The sequence below is a fragment of the Fusarium venenatum genome (genome assembly GCF_020744135.1).
Source record: "Fusarium venenatum strain MPI-CAGE-CH-0201 chromosome Unknown EDB82scaffold_2, whole genome shotgun sequence".
In the NCBI taxonomy this organism is placed as follows: domain Eukaryota; kingdom Fungi; phylum Ascomycota; class Sordariomycetes; order Hypocreales; family Nectriaceae; genus Fusarium; species Fusarium venenatum.
This window is the reverse complement of record NW_027072130.1, coordinates 7,730,212-7,744,772: the sequence shown is the minus strand read 5'-3', so window position 1 is coordinate 7,744,772 and position 14,561 is coordinate 7,730,212. Positions and strand designations below refer to the sequence as shown.

The following is a 14,561-nucleotide window of genomic DNA, read 5'->3' as shown; positions in this document are numbered from 1 at the left end:
GACAATGTATTAATGAATAGTATAAGGTTTGCGCATTGTTTAGGCGCTGCAGCATTATATCATGCTTGGGGTATTATTAATCTATCAGCCATTCTTCAACCTCCACTCCTATGCTTCTTCCTATTCCACGTATCACTTCCCAGGCAACATTGATCCTCCATTTGCCTCCTCTATCCATCACATCCCCGGCGCCTCCCACCCGCGTGAGCAATCTCAAGCTAGCAAGCGTTGATATGGCCATAGCTACATCCGCATCGAGTCCTGCTGCACCAACGGTAGTGCCGTCTGCCCACTCCGATCGCACAGCGGCGAAGATGGCCATCATGCGTTCGAGAACAAAAGCATGTGCACCAAGCAGCTTGCGAGCAATCTTTCGGTGTTTTGAACGAGTAGGCCCTCGAGCAACGCCACCTCCCCGGCGACGTTTGCGGCCGTGATTATATGTTGAAAAGAGCGTCAGATCATGACGAGTTGCGTTATGGGAGGCGAGATAAGCTGATAGGAGAATAAGGCGAGCGGTCGTGGGAAGAAGATTTGTCAGATCGGTCGCGGAGGCTGTGGGTTTTGTCGATACGGTCTCGACAGGCTTGTTCTTGGGTCGAACAGAGACAATGCTCGGGTTGAGCAAAGACTCGTCTTGGAAATGTACTCTGCCTGCGATGAGCAGCTTCGAGAACTCTTTCGGTAAGTGTGTTCCGGCTAAAATAGGGGCTGTGAAGCGCGGCCAAAGTGCGTGGCAGCTATGTTGAAATGAAGGTAATGTTCGGGAGGCGGATTTCGTAAGGGAGTCGTATACAGCGGCACAGAAGCGAGTCCAGAGATCATCAGTTTCTTGCTGCGTGCATGTGGCAATAGGTTTTGGTGGCGCAAGGGATAGGATGCGGACGAATTCTTTCTTCTCGTACGGCGGGAACAAAAGGTGAGCTGAGGAGGGTGATCGTAGAAAACCGGCCGGTGGGGATGTGACGATGAAGACGCATGTGAGAGAGGGAATCTGAATGCATAGGTTAGCTTTGCGCCGAAGCGTTCAGTGCCGTGAACTTACAATTTCTGATAGTCTCGCCAGGGCGGGCAATAATGTAGGGGGCGCATCTCTCTGTCGATCAATCGCATCCAGTACCAACACGAAACGCCATCGAGGATCCCTTTTAGGATACTGGATCATCTTGACCAACTCGACCGTCAACTGCGCCAACGTTTCGCATCGTCGTGGAATTTCCTCCCACTGCAGCGCCTCAGCCACTTGTCCGACTATACTCTCGAACAGATGTCGTCCTGTGATACATTGTACAGAATTGACCACTGCGGTCTGTAGTCCACCGGAGGAGGCATCGTTGTTTATATTTGTGACAAGGTCGGAGACGAGTTGGGAAACGATGGCGGATTTTCCTGTGGCTGTCGCACCGTGGACCACTAGATTTCGGCAAGGAGCTGCATCTGGCTATAGGAGGGTCAGTAATGATATTTTTTGGGTTATATAAAGTGACAGTTAGTAAACATACATGTAATAGCGTTGCTAGGGTTCGAATCTGATGCTCTCTACAGGGATAGGATTGGATTGACGGTGCCAGAATGACTTCGTCTGGAAGACCAAAAAGAGGCGCCATCTCTATATTCTGTGGTCAAGCACTGCTGCTGTTTGGTTGAAATTGGTTAAATTTGAAGTTCATAAACTATTTCGAGCTACCTACTAACTCAGGAGACGCGTTTGGCGCGTTGCACGGTCCAAGGTACGTCACTCGGGAAATTATCGGCCGAGTAGCTCATAGCAACTAACTATGTGCAAATCGTTACATGCATTTAATACGAAAGTGTATGGAGGTCGAAGTCAGATGGAATACGTGAGAAGGGTTATATGCATGTGATTCTGAAGTGATGAATATAAGTATATAATCCCAATGTCGACTTTTCAGTTCTGTTTCCTCCCAAACGCCATATACAATGCTATACAAGCATGATTCAGAAACTCTTGTTTAGTCCCAACGCCGTTGCCATGCTCATCAAAACAAAACAGGTATATGCATCTTCATAGGTGTACATCTTTTGTCGAATGCCTTAATCCACCATCCATTCCATATCCTCAATTCATCATGTAGCTTGTTCACAAGCAATTCTGGCTCCCAAACGGGTGCAGGCGTTCCTTGGCTGGACTGTGTCTGTGTGAACCCAGGTCCTCTGCGGGGAGCCTGAATTGTGATAGTAGGCCCGGAAGTGACCCAAATTTTGCGTATGTCGTCGACAATATTATTCATAAAAGTTTTAACGTGATTTTCGATCTGAGGAGTCGCTGCCCCTGATCCTCGGAAACCCGCGAGGAGAATTTCGGCTCTCAAAGAACAGTCGCCAACATCAACCATATCGGCAACGTACTGTTCAGCTACATCAAGTCCGGTCCGGATGGACCTCAGAACCTGCACAACATCTGGCCAACTACCATGCGATATTCCGGATAGAGATGAGCCATAAAGAGACGGCCAGAGGATGTTTGACAGATATATGACTTGGGTGATCAGATGGACATGCACCGCCTGGAGGGGTCCATCAGTCTGGCCCAGTCGCTCCAAAACGTTGACGACAGCACGGAACAGAACGAGCAAATGCTGTAAATCGTTTTCTGTCCACTCTCGATGAGTCACACCATCAGCCATGAACAGCCGTAGAGCTTCTGCATAAACCTCGATCATCGCGAATGCGTAGCTCTCAACTCCAGCTGCACGAACGATAGCTGGTAGCATCTTACTGAGAATGAACGAGAGGATGCCCTGGTTATCCATCCCTCTGTGTAAAAGCTGGGCTTCGTCACGAAGTTTGTTCTCTTTCAACGATAGCTTGAAGTTGTTGCAAAGAAAATAAAAGACCTGATGGACAACCCCGTTGTCGCCTTCGCTCAACTTGATTCCATAAGATCTCATGGCAGCCACCTGTAACTGCGGATCTTGGATGGACGGCGAGTACTCTTTGCTGATCCGATAAAAGTATTCGTCGATCTTGCATATATCAGAACCATGGGTTCGGATGAGCGTAATGATATCCCGAACAAAAGCCACGTAGCCTGGGTGCTCAGAAGCATCCTGACACATCGTGTGCAAATCAGACTGCATCTGCTCCATCACCAGCCTCAATGTCTTCGAATGCTCGGGCATGAGGAGTTTTTTCTCTGCCGGTTCAGCATCTCGTACTGACTTTCGCATCCACGATATGGCGAACTCAAACAGATCACGATTTGAGTTGTAGTCTGGGTTGATAGAAAGCCCCATGACTGCTTCGGGGACGAACTCTTTCTGATGCGTCCACAACTGCTCTGCGAACTGATTCTCGTATGACAGATATGGTCGTGGTTTGACAATCGACAAAACCCAAGCTTCAGAGAGGGAGAACCCAGCCTCGTTGAATTCTTCAAAATTGTGTTTGAGGAGCGTTGTCAAAAACAGGGTTAAATGTCTCCGTTGATCGAGGTTGAGCTTGGCTGGAATATCTTCGAAAAGACCGTATTTACCACGTCTAAAAATGTCGGCAAGTCGCAGTAAGCCGCCATTAATAAACCTGACTGCAAGTCGAGCGGTTAATATGATGACCTGCTCGGTGCAATGAGACATGTCCGCGACTGTCGAATGGTCCTTCTTGTCTCCTTCCGAAGAGATGAGGCATCTCGCCATCGAGAAGTAAACCTTTGAAAGATCGTGATCAATGACCAGGAGGGCATCATCCGCCTGAGCGGAATCCAAAATTTGACTCTCACTTTCCTGACTTCCCTCGCCATCTTTGAATGCGTCAACATGTGAGAGAAAGACGTCCAGGGTGGATAAGGACGCTCGGAGGACAGGCCATTCGAATTCTGGAGGGTATGAAGTAAACCGGCGAAAGACCTGCTGTAGCTGTTGCGTATTCAAAGCAAACGTAGCAGCTTCCAGATTGGGTGCGTGCTTCATGACATCCAACGACATCGTCACGGACATATATAGCACGTCCATCACAGCTCGTCTGTTCATTGCTACCATAGCATCTACCAAGCCTGGGTCGACCGTGTTGCTGCCATCTTTGGACATCGCCAGCACTTGTTGCTGCATGTCGCTTTGGACCGAATCAAATTGATCCATCATGGATTGGAAGAAGTTGTTGCGCCATTGACCAAATGGTTTAAACGCGGTCGTGGCTTCTCCAGTTGAGACAACGAACCTAGCCAGCTGGCTCCAAGCTCGCAAATTGATTAAGCATGCCTCTTTATGGGAGCTTGCTGGGGCGACGAGTCTCTCAACCAGATGAGCACCTGGGCGAAGCTCTGCTGGTGATGCCCAAAACAAAGTGCAAAGAAGGTCATGGTGGTTTCGCAAAGCAGCCAAGTCACGTTCTTGGATCATCTGCTCTTTGAGAAGTTGGCGGTTGTGGTTTGGCATAGTGCGAGCAATCAAGTTTCGGATGTCTTTGGTGTCACTGAACTTCTTGATGCTCAAGGCAACAAGCTTGAGGAAGATGTGAAAGCAATTGTCGGCTTTGTCAACAGCCAATGACGGGCTGCCAGCAAGTTCGTCCAGAAATTTCGGGGAAGCGTATACTTCTTCGTTGCGGAAGTGGGCGAGATTCTGAGAGCCAAAGAAATCGAAAATAACACCTATCACTGCTACACACTTGCGCCACCCCCATTGCTGTACAAGATAGTGACAGCGGCCAACCAGTGCACGGCAGTAGTTACTGAAGCTTGGTGACTGTCGTGGATTTTCCTGATAAACCTGGAAAACCTTCTTGAGGAGCTTCTGCGGCAGTGCCCACCCATCAATAACTGTGTCGTCATGCCTTCTGCCCGCAATGACAATCCCTTTGTCGTCGAATTCAGTAAGCGGCAAGAGTGTAAACATGTTTCTCCACAGGCGTTCATGTATACTTGCATCGATACTTGTTGACGCTTCAGGTGTGGCTATGACTGCGTACAGAATATCCCAGAATGATGCGCGGGGGATGTGGGCATGTTCTAGAATTTTCATGTTGGTCACCCACGAATGGATGATGGGCATATCGTTCCTCAGACCAAGCTCCCTCATACGAGAGTTTTTGAGGTCATCGTATGTTTTTGTGATATGATCTAAGTCAGTCATCATAAGTGAGGTAATGGCAGTCTTAGACAACCCCTTGAGCAGCTCCTCTATTTGAAATTGTTCGTTCATCAAGGACGCTTCGCTCTGGCAAAGTCTCTGGACGAAAAGTGTAGCTAGAAGCAAATGATCATAGACGCTTGCAACAAGAGAGTAGCGGGGCTGCGTGGTGCCATCCTGTCGCCGCAGCAGAGCCCCTATGCGGCTGTTGAATCCTTGGAGTACCTCAAGCGCCCTGCATGCAAATGTCTTGGCCTGTGTCTGGTCTGCAAAACTCAGAGCATCAAGCATGAATTTCATGGTGAACCCGGCAGCACTCGTAGCGAATTTGGAGTCTGGAATTTCGCCATTTACTGGAATGTGTTCCAGCTGATCCGCGATAGAATCAAGGAGAACCCCCAGTTCGGATGATACTTGGGCATCCCATGGACCCCACCTGAGCATTTGGTCACCAAAGTTGAATGATATTCGTGGTCGAGCTTCAAGCAAATTTTGGCAGGTAACAGCACGAGTTGCTGATTCGAGGGCACCACTACCGATTAGGGTTGACTCGTGAAAGTAGACATGGGAATCCAAGGGAAACATCTCAAAATGATGGGTGTAATGGGTGCCATATGGTCCCAGACCCTGCATTTTTTCTCCACTTGCCTCGACAGGTTGAATATGCTCAGGGACTTTGATTAACACTGTGGGGATCGGGTCGTTGGCACGACTGAACTGCGGTGCCTCAACATCGATTCGTTGAGGCCTCGTGTTCTTCCGGAATCGTGACTTGTTGTGGTTCACAGAGGGTTCCTCAACAACCCGGAGAGGAACTGGGTTCTCTTCTGGGGGTGGACTCGCTGGGTAATATGTATCAGGGGTGTTGTCGAAGGTCATGATACTTGAAGCAGAAAGATCACCACGCTGTTTTCGGAACAGGCGATCCAGTCTTCTCTTGGTTGCATTGAAAGAGGAGCGGGTTGTTCGGTCCGTCTCGTCCATTTCCAGTTGAGCTGGCCGTGCAATCCCTGATCCAGACCGAGTCAATGTATTCGAGCGAGGCTTTTGCATCGTCTGAGGTCTTACAGCACTGTTGTCCGTCTGATACCGTATGGAGCCGGTCTGGCTAACTTGTTTGACCAAGCGACGTGGTACACCACGGTGCATATCTGTATGTCTTGAGGCAGACGACCCATTCTCAGAGGTTTCATGGAGCGGAGGTTGCTCAGGCCCCCTGGGCTTTGGTCTGGATTTTTTGACTTTGAGGGCGGCGGTGACGGATTGGCGTTGGGGGATCGACCCAGATCTCCATTTGTTCAAGATAGATACAGCGTCAATATGATCGTCTCTAGTGGCGAGCTTGATGAACTTTCTACTAGAGCTGCTTCTGCCCATGTCCTGGCGTCGAGTGGCAGAGCGAGCTGCAATTTTCAAGAAGCGGGGCGCATCCGATTCAACAACATCAAGAATACTGAGACGAGGAGGGACATATTGTTTTCGAGCACTTTTTGATGACCGTTTTCTTCCGCTGGGTTTTCGTTTTGCTGTTGACTGGCGACTCTTCTTAACAGCTACTGATGCAGAGTTGCCACGAGATCCAGAAAGCATGCTCGTAATTCTAGGCTGATGAGGTCCCTTGGAAGATGAAGGCGTCCGTTGGATACTGGAAGTCTTGCTTCGTTTCGCTGTGCCTCGAAAAGACTCTGAGAGCTTCAGTTGACGCTTCCTTCCAGCAACCATATGATCAATGGCGTTGTCCTCCATCACAGATTCCTCATCGTCAGAAACATCCTCCGAGATGAATACTGGGGACTCATCTCTGATGACAAGACGAGTCTGGTTATGAAAGATCTCGTCAGTTGTTTCCTGTCTCGGGACAGGTGCAGGTGCAGAGTCGCCATCATCATCGGATTCCTCAGAAAATGTTTCCAGGGCTGCGGGAGCATCTGGTGCAGCAATGCGTCTTTGTGCAACGCCCCGCCTTGTATCTTGCTCGGGTAAAAACGCAGCAGGTTTTTTGTGGACGTCTTTTGAAGTTTTCTTGTGGCCAGCTTGCTGATCCAACCGCAGCCACGAGGCAGGAAGTACTCCTCTTATCCGACGCCCAACTGAGTTTACAATCTCAGATCCACTCTCAGAATCGGATTCGGAATCCGATTGAGCCGCAGTATATTGGTCATTAGGCTGCAAAGTAGTCGTTGGCCCAGCAAGTTCATCTTCAGAGTCGCTTAGACTCATTGCAGTTGGGCGTTGCGAGCGTTGCGTCAACCTGGAAAGTGGCTGAGTTTGTCCGGTAGGTGCTGGAGACGGACGTGCTACTCCTTGATGGGAGCCCTCTACATTCGGCAATGAACCATCTCTGTTCATTCTTGAGTTTCGTTGTGCGGTAGGCGAATCTGTGGTCACAGGTCCCAATCTCAATGCCCAGGCGGGCTCCAGCGGGTCGCTATCGACAACGTCATATCTCTTGCGTTTCCGTGCAGAAGACCGAGACGGGGAAGATTTTCGTTTAGCTGCTTGCTTCGTTGCAGTCGTCGGCGGTCGTTTTAACAAGTCTTTCAATGCTGGAAGGTCGTCGCCAGCGATACTTGTGTTCTCGGTGTCTCCTGTTGAGCTTGCCTGGCTACTTGGCCCTGCATGATCGACCCTCGGCGAAGTCTTGGGTGGAGAGGGTGACGGAACATCGAGTGTGTCCATGCCATCCAGGAAGTCTTCCAGGCCTCTCGCCTGGCTCTCGTCAGATACATCTGGTAGGTGCGATCCCTGACTGTCATCTTCGAAGTCCTTATCTTGCGAAGCCTCCTCAGCTTGTTGCCTGCGTCTCTTTTCTTCTTCGGTGACAACTTTGATAGGCCTGACACCATGATTTCTGAACATGTTGGAGTAGTGTGACATCTCTATGGCGTATGGACGTTCTTGGATCGGTTTACGGGGTCGGAATGATCTCTCATATCGGATGGCTGCTTGTTGAGCGGTCTGATGTTCATTGACACCCAACTTCTGGCTTCGCACAGGTAAACCATCAACTTCGGTAACAAGCACTGGGGGATGATGTGCAGCATCGCGGTTGCTTGTAAACTCTGGCGGAGGCGATGACCTCTCAACGTAGCTGTTCAATATTCCGCCACTGGCTTGATGTTCAGGCTGAGTTTGATCCAAATTACCGGATTCGGTGGAGGCAGTTGGTTGTCGAGGATGTAAGTTGCTGATTTCGGGTAGTTCTTCATCAGAATGTATCGAGGAGAGAGGCGAAGATGATGGGACGTCCCACACATCATGGATTGGGGCATTTGTCTCTTGTGGCTCAGTCGTTGCTTCGTCATTTCGAGTTGCTGTTATTGTTGCGAGGGCAGGTTGTACAAGCTCTTGCGACGAGTCGGGGACATCCCATATATCTTTATATTGCTGTTGTTCTTTTTCATTGTTGGTAACTGCCTCTGTTTGGCTGTCGTTTTGTTCGGTTTCGGTATTATCTGTTGGTGTGATCGCTGGCAAAGAGGGCAGTTCCTGGCTCTCGAAACCATCTTCTTCCTCAGAATCAGGGACTTCTCCCAACTCCTTCCAGTTGGTCATGGTCTATATATGGCATTATCTTGTTGTATGCATGGTCTCAGGTCGTGGGTCTGGCTTCGCTTTGGGTACAAAATGAATAAAATAGTGAAGGTTTCAAGTTAGAAATGACATGGCTGTAAAAGTCGTGATCACGCTTCGACAGGGTCGTTGCTAGGCTGTTAATTGATTTCCATCTGGCTAGGCGTGGCAGGGAACGCGGTCCAAGAAACGGCAAGACGCGTTAGGTAAAGCTTCCAGCGCGTTGAGTACAAATGTTTTAGTGGGGAAACCCTGAACCTTCAGAGCTTGCAGATGTCGTAAACCCGCTAATTTTGATGTGGGTCTACTAATGGAATGTATGGATCATCTCGAAATCAACCAGCGGGCTGCAACCGAACCTACCCTTTACTTCTACGTATAAGTCTCACTAGAAAGGAAAATATTATCAACACTGGCTCCACGATCCCTTTTACTAGGAATTCGTTAAAATGCATGTCTTTGAAAGAGCTTTGCCATTGGCTTTGACCGTTTTTTGCGGTGTCGTCGGAGGTTAGACAGCCATTATCTCTCACAGCATCAAAATTCGTACTCATCACCTTAGTTAGGAATCTACACCTTTCAGCCAATATTTGCACCTGATGCGCAAAAGAAAATCGATCCCTCAAAAAGGTACAAGACATTATCATTGCTTTGGGTCTATTCTAACATATCCCCAGCACTGAGAAGAAGACGGAATCTGTTAATGATATGAAATCAACAACGAAATAATTGTCTATCTGACATTCCAACATCTGGGTAGCAAGGCGTATGAATATCAAATAAATACACCAAAAACATGGGAAATGATCCATCAATTCAAATCCAATCCGTTTGAACCAGCTGCGTTGTTGTGCTTGCAATCTTACTACTTCTTGAAAGGCTTTAGACAAGCAATCCCTTCTAGCGGGTAGCAGAAGAATTCACCTTTAAGCTTTAGATGCCAGAAATAAATAGCCTAAGAAGTATAGTCTAAGTAGCATAAAGTGGCCTAGTAATTTTAGTCTCTTATGCTCCTGGCGGCCAACTCTTCTGGTACCCTGATGCCAATCTCGAGAATGATGGTTCAGTGCGACTCGATGCGTTTATCAATGGTCTCTGCTGGTCTTTGCCGACAAGAGGAGTTCGAAGGCCAGGATTTCCAAGTTGGTCATGGATTGGCTGGATAGGAAATGTCCGTGGTCCCAAGTTCTGGTTAAATTCTTCTTCTAGTAGTGAGTTTGAGCCACAGGTTTGCATTATCCCTCACGACAACCGGTCTCAGCCCATTTCTTGGGCTCAATTCGCGACCATAGACGCTATAGAGAGGGCGAGTTTACCCCAAAGCTATTATTTAAGAGTAACATCATTTACTTTCGATGTCAACCTTCACATAGAAAGCTCGTGCAAGAAATTGGTATAGTGTCATATACAACGGCAATTGCTGGATTAGGGAACTGGAATTAAGGTCGAAAGGCTGGTCAGGCAACACATATTTGCATATGCTCCGACAAGGACAGGCATGCGAACAAACTCAATCAAACAAATGACGCGACTCGGGTTCCGTTGTTGTAGTACAGTATTTACACCAAGAGGGCTTAAATTCTCTGGAGCGACCTCGAAACCCCTAGTCATGCCCGCGCACACCAGAGGCCGTTTTACACACCAATACGTCTCCGTAGAGTCACCCAAGCTTCTAGCACAAAAGAAACGACGTTGTGTATTGAATTTAGTTGCCCTTGGGAGGAGACTGGACCATACCCTTGCCAGCGTAACCAGCAGAGGTGATACCAGTGAAGGGATCGGATTTTTGGTTCTGGGAGTCTTTGTTAGCTGATTGATCGGAGACGTTGTGAGCGGGAGACAGCGTACCTTGAGGAACTCGTTGGTCTCCTCCTGGTACTCCTGAGTCATGGTGTAAGGAGCAGGCTTAGCGACAAGGCGGACCAGGCCGAAGAGACCGACACTGGCAGCAATACCAATGAAGACACCCCAGGCGACGCGGGCGTTGGTTCCAGGGGGGTCCTCAGCGCGGGGACCGTGAGGGCCGAAGGCAATCCAGTAAGCTATTGAGAGAATTTGAGTTAGTTTTCTGGTGGTGACGCAGGTGTATATGTATGAGAGGCAGGGTATAGGTCGATGATACAACAGGGAAGCTATTGCTCAGATGGCCCCATCCACCAATCAGAGAGCCGAATTGGTGGGTTAGGTCTACATGATGCAATTGAGGCTCATTAAGACCTCGATGCAAGGCTGAACAGGTTTAATTGAGGTGCCGCATGCAGAAATGCCATCTGAGAAGGCCTAAGCGTTGGGTTGTGGTGGTTGTGAACGCAGAATCTCGGCTACGCGGGCGGGATAGAGGTATTTTCGCAGTGGAGGAGAGCTTAGAACGCACCAGCTTTCTTCTCCTGGAGGGTCATCTCGGTCCAGTTGGACTGCATGCGGTCACGCAGAGCCATCCAGAGCTCGGCCTGCTCCTGGAGGGGCATACCCTCCCATCGCTTCTCGATGTTGGCGAGGGTAGGGTTGGAGATGGCGTGAGTCGAGGCAGCTCGCGAGGCCAGGGCGGGAGTGCTGCGCACAAGGCTCTTGCGCAGCAGGTTGGTGGCCGATGTGCGCAGCATGGCGGGCGTATATATTCTAATTTTGGTCGTCGGGAGGGCGAGGAGGGAGGGAGCTCAATTGGTGCGTCGTGAGCGCGGAGTGGTAGTTCGTAGAGGAAGACGGACGAGATGAGTTTATTCGGGGAATGTCAGAATTAGCAAGACGAGAGCAATCATACGATGGGTCTTTTGCTACCTCGGGCTTGGATTGGTGCAAAACAGGGTCACGTGATACATTCTCTTTCCATGTTGCCGGTTTTGCACGAACTGATGAAATCGCCCTGAACGTGATTGGCCAAAGCTCTTAGATGCTGAACCCGACCAAATGGATCACAGAACATCATCATCGACGATGAATATATAGCAGATGGGGGAAAGAGAGCACAACATATAAAATTAGGATGTACACAATAAATAGGCTGATAACAGGATAAAGATAGAATGAAAACCTGAATTATTCTATTCCTGGACGCCTAAAGTAAGTCATCTACAAGAAAGTCCATCTGCCATGTCCCGGTTGCTCTACGATGCACATCTATAATGCCTACCTAGAATTTACTATCCATAAATTGATCAGAACATAGGAGCCTCCAAGCCCCAGAGAAGATTTTCCCAATCCATCGAGTCCAAATTCATGTTCAATCCGATATCACTCAACTCATGAGAAGAAACTCCAACGTCACTGGGCGTTGTTTCCGTTGACATCATTGCCGTTGACGAATTAGGCGTAGGTGGAAGATTTCTACCCACTGGTCTAGGGAGATGCCGTTCCCTTGCTTTCAACATTGACAAAGGCACCTTGTGTTTCTTCATCACCTGCCTCAGAAGGTCCTGGATACGTGCCGTAGGCTTGGAGTGCTCTTTTGCCGCCTCCAGAATGTTCCATGCTTCAATCAAGTCCTGCCTTCTCTGCTCTTTTTCGTCGGCATCGACACCAAGACAGAAGTCCAAGAGCAAGACTATACTGGAGATGAAGACGCTGTGTAAGGCCAAACATAGCCGTAGCCTCGTCGCTTTGAACGTTGTCTCTTCCTCCTCCATTTGCGCTTCTGCTTGTATGACCATCCGTGCAGAATCGAGACAAGCTTTCCGCGATTGAGCATAGGCAGGCTCCACCGCCCCCCGAGCCAGGTATGGGAGGTGAAGCTTACATCTCTGTCCGTACATGAAGGTCTTCATAACGTGACGTTGAACGACTATGCCTGGTTGTCGCTGAACATCATCGAGAGGCAGTTGCTGAACTTCCATAGCGCTCAACTTCAAGAAAGGGGGAAGCTCATCTATGAACCGCTCCATAGCAGCGTCTATCTGCAGCACCATGCCGTAAGGATCGCCGGGTTGGTTTGGAGGAGAGAGAGGCACTCGCTCTGTGAATTCCCGAATCACCTCACCGATCTGCATCCTATACAAGAAATAGGACATGCTTGTTGGTTCAGTCAATGGTCTCCCGACTATTTCTTTCCCCTCCACCATGTCTTCGTCATTGGCGTTCAGAGGTTTCCTGACGTTCATATGCCGAGCATGAATTATGAAAGTGCCCTCATGGGGGCCGGGGAATCGCGCCATCATTCTAGGAATTCATTAGTCGGACGAAGTGATTAAGATGGCAGCACAGAGATCTTACGTATCTGTGATGACGAGATACCACCAGACTCGTCGAGCTATCTCGGCCTTTAGATTGTTGTATTGGGTGATTGGCGTTGAAGGCTGCTGATGTGGGTGATCGATACGATGGACGCCAAGCTCACGGCATATCGTAATAGCTTGAAACAGACAGTTTCGAGCCCGCGATGAGATGCCTTCCACGTTGAGCAAGACGAAACTCAAAATAATGAGCCCCTGTGCCATCTCCAAGCCCACTTCAGCCCTCCGTTGGGACGTATCAAATACATCAAAGGCCGCTTTGAGCCACCCGAATGATTGGTTATTCGCCTCTGCAAAGTCCGAGAACAAAGGCGTCATATCGTTGTCTGTTGGTGTCCAACCATATGTGACATTAGTACAAAGCGCAAGCATGAGGAAAACCTGGCAAAATTGAGGTTCTTCGTCCCTCTCTAGAGTATCGTAAACCTCATCTACTAGTTTGTATACGCTTGGGTTGTGAACGACATGATGCATGTACGTAACGACTGAGGTATACTTGTGAATCAGCATTTTGGTCTCGTGCCGTTGGGGAAGCCAGATGCATCTTGTCGGTTCCAGCGAGAGAAGCCCAGAAGGGGCACTTGAGTTTTGGAAAAGATAAGATGATGGTTGAGCGATTGAGCGGATAGGGCAGATGCGGAAAAGAATTTGATCTACGAGTACAGAGTCCTGGAGGCAGGTATGTGAGTAAGCTTCTCAAGGTATGATTGTAGAACTCACCGATGGCTTAGGGCCAAGACATGTTCTCTCGAGCCAAAGAGCGTCAGCCGTCAGATTCTGGACATTGGTAGGTAAAGCATGTGGTGGCTCTGATGGGCGCGTCTGCGTTCCAGTTCTTGGCACATCATCACTGCCACATGCACTCGAGGATGCTATCGATGCTGCGGGAGGATTGCTACCCTGGTTGGTCCGTTGTGCAAGGAGAGCCTCCAGCTTCTCCAGCCGGCTAAGGATCTCCGCTTCCCGCTCCGTAGGCGGGGGATCTCCGCGTTTAGCTATCGGCCGTGAGACCGGAGCTGTAGCTGTTGGTGTAAGCCGGGGTGGGTCTTGAGACTGACACTGAACTCCGCGGCTTGTGCAATTAGAGCATGGAAATTCGCGACTACAACGCAGCTTTCGTACACGACAGAAGTGGCACGACACAGGTCGTTGGCGAGGCTGACGGCCCATGTCTGATGCAATCTAGGCCGTACGGAGTATTGTGGCATAAATGGTCTTAGGATTTGTTGTCCTTGTCGCGATGAATGAATAAAGAGCTGCGTTAAAACGCATGGAGATTGCGCTTGTTCCATGGAAACTCCACGGACTATCCGAGATCCCGACTCCGACATCTCGTCCCGGGATCACTATAACAACTGAATCCTCTGCACTTTGACTTTGCTTACGGCTCCAATTCGTTTCATTTGGCTAATTCTATTGGTTCAGGAGATTAGAATTAGCCATCATGCAGTTGAATGACGAGGAGATTGAAGGATTACCAACCCCAAGGTATCACCCAAACTGGCCTGGATCACCCATACCCCCTTCTCAAGGACTCTACTAGCCGTAAGATCGGATTGTAAACCATTGCTGAGACACGGACTTAAGCAATTCACCGTTGATTCCCCCGGTCAAAAAGTCCCATTCGATGCATTAGTGTGAATGTGAATGCTTCCCTAGTCTAGACTCGTGGCAT

General features: G+C 49.2%; 4 protein-coding genes across 4 annotated transcripts; 1 reads left to right on the top strand and 3 right to left on the bottom strand.

Annotated features, from left to right (window-relative positions):
* Positions 1–76: 76 nt before the first annotated feature.
* EDB82DRAFT_462245 (Mus7/MMS22 family-domain-containing protein) lies at positions 77–8,854 on the bottom strand (the record flags this gene model as incomplete). The annotated part of the gene is made up of 4 exons (XM_025736040.2): positions 2,013–8,854; positions 1,503–1,616; positions 1,046–1,441; positions 77–994 (listed from the first exon to the last, which is right to left on the bottom strand). The coding sequence occupies exons 1-4, from the start codon at positions 8,640–8,642 to the stop codon at positions 77–79; spliced, it is 8,058 nt and encodes a 2,685-aa protein (XP_025586687.2). The 5' UTR covers positions 8,643–8,854.
* Positions 8,855–8,972: 118 nt separating this feature from the next.
* Positions 8,973–9,667, top strand: EDB82DRAFT_501423 (uncharacterized protein; the record flags this gene model as incomplete). The annotated part of the gene is made up of 2 exons (XM_065608642.1): positions 8,973–9,170; positions 9,227–9,667. Coding segments are annotated over exons 1-2 (202 nt in total), but the record flags the coding sequence as incomplete, so codon positions are not given.
* A 363-nt stretch (positions 9,668–10,030) lies between these two features.
* EDB82DRAFT_191230 (cytochrome c oxidase subunit IV family) lies at positions 10,031–11,400 on the bottom strand. The gene is made up of 3 exons (XM_025736038.2): positions 11,035–11,400; positions 10,509–10,702; positions 10,031–10,452 (listed from the first exon to the last, which is right to left on the bottom strand). Exons 1-3 carry the CDS (start codon positions 11,261–11,263, stop codon positions 10,366–10,368), a joined length of 510 nt encoding a protein of 169 aa, XP_025586685.1. The 5' UTR covers positions 11,264–11,400; the 3' UTR covers positions 10,031–10,365.
* A 212-nt stretch (positions 11,401–11,612) lies between these two features.
* Positions 11,613–14,187, bottom strand: EDB82DRAFT_462242 (uncharacterized protein). Its single transcript, XM_025736037.2, has 3 exons — positions 13,607–14,187; positions 12,867–13,555; positions 11,613–12,812 (listed from the first exon to the last, which is right to left on the bottom strand). Exons 1-3 carry the CDS (start codon positions 14,054–14,056, stop codon positions 11,816–11,818), a joined length of 2,136 nt encoding a protein of 711 aa, XP_025586684.1. The 5' UTR covers positions 14,057–14,187; the 3' UTR covers positions 11,613–11,815.
* Between the last annotated feature and the right edge of the window lie 374 nt (positions 14,188–14,561).